Genomic DNA, 9870 nt, shown 5'->3' with positions numbered 1-9870 from the left:
TTATGTCTGTATTTTTATGGATTTAGTCATCTATGTAGAATTATAGTCATTTTTTATGTAGTGTTGATGTGACAAAACAGATATGACGTTGATATATCCAATATCAAATAAGCACTTCCATAAATAATGATTAAAACTAAAAAAAAATCGCAAAAAAATAATTAAAAATATAATACTAAAATTCTATTATGATAACATAATTGACCAAAATCACGTAAAGTTTACTAAAAAAACTAAACGTGCAACGCTAATGTAAAGCCAGTATAAGAGAGTGAAAGGAGCCAGGCCCAATGAGCAGTTGATGAAGAAGCCCAAAGTACACAGCCCAATAAGCAGTTGATGAACAAGCCCAATTTAGTATGATTCAGTCTTCACATTAGGATCTTCTTCCTCGACCTTCTGATCCAGGCGGCTGCGATGTCGACGTCAGCTAGTGCGACTGAGAGAAGGGGAATCCCGGCGGCGGCGTTTGTGGAAGATGTGCAGACTTACCTCTCCCAGTCAAATCTCGATGTGAACTCCGCCCTCGCGTTTCTCCAAGAGAGGTTTGCGCTCATTCTGAATATTAAATTTACGTAGTTTTTCGTTTCTCTTGTTTTAATGGTCAAAGAAGATTACTATTAGATTGCTTTTAGCTAATTTTAGATAAAGATGCCAAATTAGATGAGTACATTTGAGTTGAAAACACTGTGAATCCGGAGTTTTTGCTTTGGGAACAGCAAGATCAGCTGTTAGGTGTCCTTATTTCCTCGTCACTCGAAAAGGCTGTGCAACAAGTAGCTGGTGTCACCACCTCCCGCTGATTGTCGATAATACTCGAGAAGGCTTATGTTTCTTCCTCTAATGCTAGTTTTTTGTTAAAAAACATTCAGTTACAAAGTTTTAAACAGGGTGACTCGACAGTTTCACCTTCATGAACAGGACAAATCCATTTAAGATGAACTAGCATGGGTATAGACTTCAATGTTTGAATTTACTATCATCACCTGAAATAATATGATCCTATGAGTTTTGAGAAAAATAAAATAAACTGGGGTTCGTATGAATGCACCTGCTACCCTGTCTCCAAGATTATTTTTTTCCCTCCATTTGTTGGATGTCAATGATGATATGAACAAAATTGATTAGTAGAAGACATCTGATTGATCGAGATGGAACACAATATCTTGGATTTTGGTTGTTTCTTTTATATTGTAAAGCATGGTTCTTGGAAGAGAAAATGTTATTTTCAGACTTATCTGGCCCATAGATGTCAAAAGCGCTTAATGCAGAGCGGAGCGAAGCGCACGGCCTGCGCTTAATCGCTCTCCAAAGTGCATGGCTTCATGAAGCTTGTGCTTCTGTGCGCATCGTAGAAAGCAGACCTTTCTAAAGAATTCTAGATAGAGAGGGTGATTATCCTCTATTTACAGGAATAAAGGACTTAGGAAACACTTACCTTCACGTTGCATTTTCCCTCGTCTTGCTTCGCCTCTGCCCTTTGCCCTCATTTTGATATTTGATTGGATGTAAGATGATTTAATATCTGATGTTTCATGTACCACACTTAAAAAGAATAGAATTTATTTATTTTTTGAGAATATTTTTTATTTATTGACGCTTTATTTTGGTAAAACTTGCGCCTCACTTTGCGCTTAAAGCCCCAGGACACTCAATCACTTTAATGCGCCTTGCCCTTTTAATTACTATGGTTTTGCCATGCTTGCAGTATTCAAGGATTAGATTTCTTGAGAAGTTTAGAAAGTTAGGAGGAATCTCTTAACAATTTTTATCATAGTGGTTGCTATTTCCTCTGAAATTTTTTAATCCGTGTCGTGTTATCATCGTTTTTCCTTCCAACTTTCCAAATTTCCTTTTCATTCTATAAATGTTTGGCAGGCTTCAGCAATATAGAGTGGTGGAAATGAAGCTTCTTGCACAGCAGAGGGATCTTCAGGTTTGCCTGTTTCTATGCAAATACTCAAGTCCTCTTAATTTTTCCTTGCTGCAAGTGCTGAAGTTTGTCTGGTTCCAAAGTTGCAAGCAAAAGTTAAATGAGTGGCATTTCTCAAGTGCTGCATATTCTCATTTTTAGTGTGTATTTAATATATTCCTATATAGTTGTTTGAGAGCTTATATGATACATTAAAGTGTTGCATAGTTTTTTTTTGAAAATAAGACCTTCCAAAGTTCCAACACAAGATGAGAAGAGCGTAAAAGCTCTTAGATAAAGCTGAGGGATCCCGACTTGTATTTAAGATCTCATCCATCCTTTTCTAGTTTCCACAGCATTAGTTTCAGTGCTACCATAAATGCATCATATCAGCTCTTGGAGCATATTTTTTTTCCATTTGATAGCTTACTGCATAAACAAGTTGCAACACCAGAAGCTTAAAAAATTTGTAAACTCATTGTACTTATAAGATTCTTGGCATAAGCTAGTCAAACACTTTCATGCGATGCTTCACATTTCAATTATTTTCCTTAGCATCTGTGTGTTCTTTTTCTCAATGTTCTAAAAAGTCCGCTTAAGCTTGAGGCTTCACAAAAACGCCCCGCTTCGGGAAAAAGCGGTTAAACTGTAATTTGATCGAATTAAGCGTAATTAAGACGTTTAATTAAGTGTGTTTAAGTACAATTAATTGTATTTATTTATTTTTAATTTTTTTTATTTTGAAGGCATGTCTTTTTATTTTTAAAGGTTTATAATTAGATGTTTATTTTTTAATTTTAATAATGATTAACCATGTCTGATAATGATTTGACAAATATTTAGCATTTTTTATTGTGGTCTAGTTGCAAAAACAAATAAAGATTGTAATTTTGAGATTTTTATGCTTTTATAAATATGAGAATTAATGCATCAAACTTAAATTTATCATATTTATATATTATTTTATCTATTTATTGGTTTGAAATAATTACAATTACACAAGATAAAAAACGCTTTTTCACGCTTAAGCCCGTGCTAATCTCGCTTAAGCTTGAAAAGTTTGGAGCTCGACATCCGCGCTTCGGACCGCTTCACGCTTTTTAGAACTTTGCTTTTTCTTACGTCTCTTTAGTTCTTGTACATGGTGATACAATTACCAAAGTAAGAAAGTCAACCATATTGTATGCAGTTGACTTTTGATATGTTGATGTTTAGAAACTCAAATCCGTAATTTCCACAATCTGCCAAATAATGGTTTTTTTGACGGCTCCTAACATCTAGGTGTTTTCTGAAATTTGAATTTCTTTATCACTATAGGCAAAAATTCCGGACATTGAGAAATGCTTAGACGCTGTTGCAACTTTGCAAGCTAATAAGGACACCGGTCAGGTTTGTTCTTAAACTGAGATTGTTTTTTAGTTTTTTTTCTTTTTGGACCTTTGATGTGTAATTTAATTAGAATATTAATGCAGAAAGGTTGAATTTATAATTTTGGAAAAATATGCAATCTTTAAAATGAAAAATGATCTCTTTTGTTAGTCTATTGGTGATTCATGCTTATATAAATAAATTTATATAGTTTAACTCGAAGTAAAACAGACTTGGCAATATGTGTTGCACTCTTTCCTTGGAAACTGTTCTAAGACCTCGTGGAGAAAAAAAAAAACCGAAATTTTACCGATACATGCATTTGGTGTGACTTGAGCCTGATACTTACGTTCTGGAAATCCAATTGATGTATCATTGTGCTGATTGGTTTGTCACTCCTTGATTCTTGAGAATTTGGGGAAGTTTATTTTACTTTGCGCTGTCGCTACTTGTTTGTATGGGAGAGATACGTGGTCTGAAACTTAATAGACAATTTAAATTTCAGGTGTTTCAATTGCAAATAGATTCTTCCTCTCGTGCATATCGTTTACCATCAAGTTTGTCTGTTTAACTATTTGGATTCTCCTTTGAATTTGTTGGTTTAGAATCAATTAATCCATATTTGGCCTTCTTAGGGTATGCAGGAAGATTTTAGTTTTCTCAACCGAATACTTTATTTCAATTATGTCGGTCACAAAGCTCATCACACATATACCTATGAAAATATTATATGATTTGAGACCATTTCTGGCTGTTGCTCGAGTTTATCTCTAGTGGACAAACTTACCGGAGATTACAGCTAACAAGATGCTTCAAGCCAGTTTTTCTTGTCCCGGTCTCCTGGGGTTTGAGATGTGATTTAAATTAATTTTTTTCCGAATGTAATGCACATAGTTGTCAAAGGCGATTTTGTCAAAGGCGAGCGCCTCTCGTCTCGAGACGAGAGGCGCCACCAGGCGTGGGCGTTGCGCCTGGGGCAATCCCAGGCGCAACGATTCACAAAGGCTAGCGCCTGGGCTCGCCTACTTCTCTATTTTTTTTTAATAATAACTTAAAATGTAAAAGGTCCAACCCAACCCCAAACCCTAGCAACCCAGTTCACAAATTAAATAACAGAAGGCGACAAGAGCAGAAGTGTGCAGACTGCAACAGAATTACAGAAGCCAACAACATGACTTAATTTGTTGTTTTGTGTGACATTGTGACTTAATTATTTCATATTTTAATATATTATTCTAAGATAAATATTTTTTTTAAAAAAATAAAAAATTTGCGCCTTGCTTCGGTAAAGCGTGCGCCTCAGCCGCTCCAGAGCGCCTAGGTGCGCCTCGCGCCCTTGACAACTATGGTAATGCAAAACTTTTGGTGTTCAAATCAACCTATCTATTTTGGGAAAAAACAATCAACCAATATGCTCCACTTTCATTTTTTGATCATGATTGTGTATTTGAGCTGCCCATGTTCAGTGCCTTGCTCTTTGTTGATTGTAGGAAATTATTGCTGATTTTGAAATCTCCGAAGGCATCTATTCCCGAGCTCGTGTTGAAAATACAGATTCTGTTTGTCTATGGCTCGGAGCGAATGTCATGTTGGAATATTCACGTGAAGAGGTACTAAACATCTGAAGAGCCCTTTTACTTTTTTGTTTTCCTGCGATACATATGACTATACATGAGTTCTTTAAACTTCATTGTGCAGGCGGCTACCCTGCTTCAAAATAATTTGGAGAATGCCAAAGCAAGTTTAGAAGTTCTTGTTGCTGATCTACTATTCCTAAGGGATCAAGTGACTATTACTCAGGTGATGCATGGGTATTATCATTTTGAGGTCTTTTCGCTTAGGTGAACTACAATTCAAAGGATGAAATAATATTGACTTGGTAATGCATAGAAATTCATGTTGTCCTTTTTTGCAATTCTAACGGACGTATTTGTCTACATGTTCCATCATAAATTAGGGGAATACCTTGAATTTTGAAAAGATACAAAATGAGTTGTGAATGTGTAATAAATCACTCTAAACCACATCGTGCGTCACATTTTTTCTGCTCTACATGTTTCTTGAGCTAGTACCGTTTTCCAGGCTCTATATGTTTCTTGAGCTAGTACCGTTTTCCAGGTTACCATCGCTCGTGTGTATAACTGGGATGTGCACCAACGTAGACTCCGGCAATCTTCTGCTGCCATGTCAGAGCCATAAAACTAAGTATAGTTGGTGGGGCTACTTGACCTCTCCCGGGTTTGTGTGCTCCAGCTCCATCTTTCATTGTTTCTGGCCATGTATCTTATTTATTAAGCATATCATGATCCGTCCTATCTTATGGTTCACATATCGATTTTGTCCTACTGAGGTGTATTCTAGCTAGGAAAACTATCTTACCAAGGCCGGTTCTATGCCCACAAATGATTGAGTTTCTTAGTCATTCCCATTTTTATGTAGTGAATTTAAACATGTTTTCGAGTTGTACGATTGATATTGGTGTATTGTGATTTGTTTGCGTGTGTTTATTCTAGTTTCAGAGCTAGATGGCTTGCGACTAGCCACATGATTGTCCATAATTCACAGCATAGTGGCCATATTTTTCTTTGGAAAAAGCCGACCTCCCTTGTTTACTGTCCCCTTCCTCAGTATTTGAGTTCTTTACTGGATGGGGAAAAAGGAAGAATTTCGCTTAAAGACGTACTGAAGTATTAAAATATGTTGCCTTCGTCTCCAAAACATCTCAAAATTTCGGTATGGTTGCCTTGATGCGATCTTAAGCCTCTATAGGAATAGCATAGGTTCGATTTTAGTCGACCTATAACCATAAAAGATCACATGGATATAGTTGTTCAAACAAAATTCGTAAATATCGCAAAAAATGTTGACAGCGAAACAAGAAACTAAACATTCTAATATATGTGGAAGCTATATAAAGTGTACTCATTAAATAAAGCAAAATCTTTGAAATAAAGGATCTTCTAGCTGATAACATTGCGAGACATGTACGGGGAAATATAGCCTGGAACCTGAGGGAAGAAATGAAAACTCGGTTACTTCAATCTATTATCGCTGGGAATAAAAATCAACTTGGAAACAAACTTTAATGTGATTCAAAAACCTATGATCTCGAATTTTCTGGCCAATCTTGTCAAAATTTATACTAAAACAATCATTTTGAAAAGGAAACTGTGAAAACGGGCACCTTCAAAAAACATGTAGGAATCTGAATAAACCCCTGAAGAATGAGATCGACGTCGTCCAGAGTCTGCTGTGGAACAGGGGTAATAATATACAGCATACCCTTCGATGGGTCGACGGCTCTAACAAGTCCGAGACCAACACATTGAGGTAATTGTTCGGTAACATCGGAACTAATCGCTAGACCAACAATTGTAGCATTCAAGCTATAGAAAACTTCTGTCTCAGGGACCTAAAAGAAGACAAATGTTCCTTTTTTGATAAGAATGTTAACAATACAATACATGGTGTACATAAATATAAACTAAAGTAAAATATTCAGATACGTTTCTTCGCACAAAAATAAATAAATTGTCTGGCATAATTCAATTTTAAGAGTCATTCTAAACTAAAAGGAACCATCAATGTTAATGGCCACATGGACAGCCATACCTGACAATGAAGATGTTTTATCTTTACACTTGAAATCGGAAATTCATAAGGAGGGAGAGCAACTAGTGCAAGACCAAGTTTCTTTCTCGTGAGATTTCTCTCATTAGGAAAACATTGCCTGAAGTATTCGATCACCCGCAAATCTCGAAGGCCAGAAGCATCCCTTTGTACCAGCACCCTGGAGAGGTATTGTCAAGTACACAAGGCAGAATCAACAACTTTTGAAGATTGACTGATTAAATTCATGTTGTCAGTCATGATGAAACGTTACATGGTGATCTTTGGGAGAGGAATACGTCTAGTCGACAGATTAGACAAAAGAACATAAAAGCTGTGGATCATAAAAATGGATCAAATCAGATAACATGGCAATTGATAAGGCAAAATTAGGAAATCATTTCAACTCCCTTCTCAATCTGTTTCTTAGTATGATTTGTTCTCAACCTGTTTAATATTCCTAAGCATAGAGAAGTTGACCTTGTGATTGTTAAACACTAAAGAAGGATAATTAAATTTACAATCCCAAATCATTTCTGATTACTGACCACACCACAGGGGAATAAGGGTCAATAATTTCATCCTATTTTTATGTTGAATCCATTTATAAGTTCATTGTACTCCCATGTAATATAATTCATGCCAATCAATAATTGACTAAGATTTTTTCAAATAGAATCGAATGATCAAAATTTAATGCAATTTTGATTCATAAAACAAGTGCTTAACATGAAGATCAGAATATTAGTTCATACGATCTATGTAAAAGATCCTGGAGAGCAGCATTTATCTCAATGACATGATTGGTATCCATAACCCCCTCACTCGTCCAAAATGCGCCAGCTGGTAAATTCTTCGCTACACGCGAAATCTTAATCTTGACAACATGGGTAGGAGACATATATTTTATCATGTCCACCAATATTTCATAACCTATACCTGCACATAAAACAAAAGAGAGAGCATGTAATGAGCTATAGTAGAAGTAAAGATTATTACTCCTTAGGCACAAAACAAATTTATAACATTAAAATTACTTGTGTTATAACAATGAGAAAGAAAAGAACGATAAATTACAAACCTTTGACCCAGCCAGGGGTATTTATTACAAGCGGAAAACCAGCATCACCCAGACAGTTTGTGTTGTCATTCATATGGTATTCTTTCAGGTAGTGATCAAACAGGTTAAATATATAAGAGTGATGCCACCCGGGTCGAACAGTGGAGTCGGGTAGGTAACTCTACCAGGTAAGCTATCAAGAATACGGGAAGAAATATGAGCTAAGACGGCGGACTGGAAAGAAGATTCTTCGTTGGCCTTTGAAAGATCTGCCAATAAGAAAAACAACCACGTGAATGGGCGCCGGAGGGGGTCCCCGGCGTGGCCACTCCGATGCTTAAGTCAGCAGGGTACTCAAGCAATAAAACCAATGTAGCCAAGTGATGGCTGTGATATTGGTGTGCAATAAATGAGTGTGTTAAATGTTCATTAATATCTGAATGAAGGAATAAATGCAAAACCTGGTATTTATAGTGGAGGAAATAATGATGACCTCGTTTTTTGGGACGTGCGCATTAAATATACTAGGGCGGCTGATTATACCCTATTGTTCTGACATGTCAAATCATATATTGGTCATATCCCATCTGTCCAGTCACTCCTTAATGTTAACAGGTCGGCCGCGTGTATTTCAACATCATTAAATGCCTCCCTCGCTTCGAGATGTCAGAAGAGAAGTTATACCAGAACTCTGGTGCTATGTCCTGAATCAACCACTCGAGAGATGGGCTGTCCTGACCCGGGCATCGCTCATGGGCCTGACCCATGACCCGAGCATTCCCGGGATCAACTGCCCGGGACATATCGGGGTATCATCACTCCTTCCTTAAATAGTCGGGCTAGAGTCTACTCGCTGTCCCGATTAGTCCCTTGTGCCCGGTCAGGAAAGCCATTTTGATACACCTTCTGGACTGAGCATAGCTACACAGACGTCGGTGTATAGTGAAGACTCGCGATGTACATCAATCAATCATATCTCCCACGTTTTTATGTTTTCGAGGATGATTTATCGCAATATTTCGATAGGCGTGTACGTCTTTTCAACTTTATGGTGCAATTCCCAATGTCCATCCTGACCGTCTATGTATCCAAAGATTCGACGGTTGTGATTAGCCCCTTGCTATTATAAATATAGCAACATCTTTTTTATTTTTTTCAAGTTACCATTAAATAGTTGGTCACAAGAGTCAAATGGCGAGCTCCAGTAATCCGTCGAATTCAGATATGGAAGAAGTCTCGTGGCGATTAGTTGAGAAGAAGAAAACCGAGATAGAAGATGAAGTGTTCCATAAGATTGTTCGTTACTGGGAGAAACTTCAGAAATTACAACTTCTCCACGAGACCGGAGAAGCTAATGCTTCTAGACTGGTGGTAAAGATGGAGAAGTATCGGGAACGTCTGAACATGACCGAAGAGGTGAACATCTTCGAGGGTGATTACATCTACCAGCTGACGTTGCTTAAGGAGATGAAAATCCTCTCGGGCATTACAAGCACCGAGGGCTTCCTCAAGTTTTCCCCAAATGAGCTAAGAAAATGGAAAACCATGTGGATACTCTTTGTAGAAGAAGAATACTCCGATGTAATTAGTAGAAATGCTAGCAAGTGAATAAAGTTATTCTTCTGTTTCATCCTTGCTTTGTATTTTTAAGATCTGGTATGAGTCTTTATTACTGAATACCTGCTGAACAAACCAAACAAAAGTATCCCAACGGTAATGGTTGATCACCGGCTTTGCTTTGAAACATTACGTTGGGCCCTGACAATCTCTTAGAGAGGATACGAAGCTCCAAGGTTTGTGATATCCGGGTAGTCATAATGATGCATGCGTTATCATTAAACATTATCTCGGGAAACCTTTCATATTCGGGGTCGTTTTGATAACTGCATCCGCCTTTTGGTCTACCCCACGTAATTTTCGA

The 9870-nt window shown here is 37.2% G+C and overlaps 2 protein-coding genes across 4 annotated transcripts in view; one reads left to right on the top strand and one right to left on the bottom strand.

Moving 5' to 3' along the window:
- Positions 1-351: 351 nt before the first annotated feature.
- LOC140813482 (prefoldin subunit 3) lies at positions 352-5787 on the top strand. The gene is made up of 6 exons (XM_073171965.1): positions 352-545; positions 1879-1936; positions 3230-3301; positions 4771-4890; positions 4979-5080; positions 5399-5787. The coding sequence occupies exons 1-6, from the start codon at positions 418-420 to the stop codon at positions 5477-5479; spliced, it is 561 nt and encodes a 186-aa protein (XP_073028066.1). The 5' UTR covers positions 352-417; the 3' UTR covers positions 5480-5787.
- LOC140813481 (polynucleotide 5'-hydroxyl-kinase NOL9-like) overlaps positions 5363-9870 on the bottom strand; it is a 26299-nt gene continuing 21791 nt past the window's right edge. For all 3 annotated transcript variants that reach the window (XM_073171963.1, XM_073171964.1, XM_073171962.1), the window contains exons 6-10: positions 7971-8089; positions 7645-7828; positions 6893-7070; positions 6465-6692; positions 5363-6288 (exon numbers count right to left, since the gene is read on the bottom strand). In XM_073171963.1, coding sequence (XP_073028064.1) covers positions 6241-6288; positions 6465-6692; positions 6893-7070; positions 7645-7828; positions 7971-8089 — 757 coding nt within the window. In that variant the 3' untranslated portion in view covers positions 5363-6240. The remainder of the gene's footprint in view (positions 6289-6464; positions 6693-6892; positions 7071-7644; positions 7829-7970; positions 8090-9870) is intronic.

This window comes from Primulina eburnea, chromosome 15, assembly GCF_022965805.1.
Source record: "Primulina eburnea isolate SZY01 chromosome 15, ASM2296580v1, whole genome shotgun sequence".
NCBI lineage: Eukaryota > Viridiplantae > Streptophyta > Magnoliopsida > Lamiales > Gesneriaceae > Primulina > Primulina eburnea.
Note: the sequence above shows the minus strand (reverse complement) of the source record. Positions and strands in the feature narration are given on the sequence as shown.

Bases quoted from the DNA above. Each gene is read 5' to 3' on its own strand.
- LOC140813482 (XM_073171965.1), top strand. From the start codon at position 418: ATGTCGACGTCAGCTAGTGCGACTGAGAGAAGGGGAATCCCGGCGGCG. The intron at 546-1,878 runs GTTTGCGCTCAT...AATGTTTGGCAG, and splicing joins CTCGCGTTTCTCCAAGAGAG to GCTTCAGCAATATAGAGTGG. The intron at 3,302-4,770 runs GTTTGTTCTTAA...TGTTGATTGTAG, and splicing joins CTAATAAGGACACCGGTCAG to GAAATTATTGCTGATTTTGA.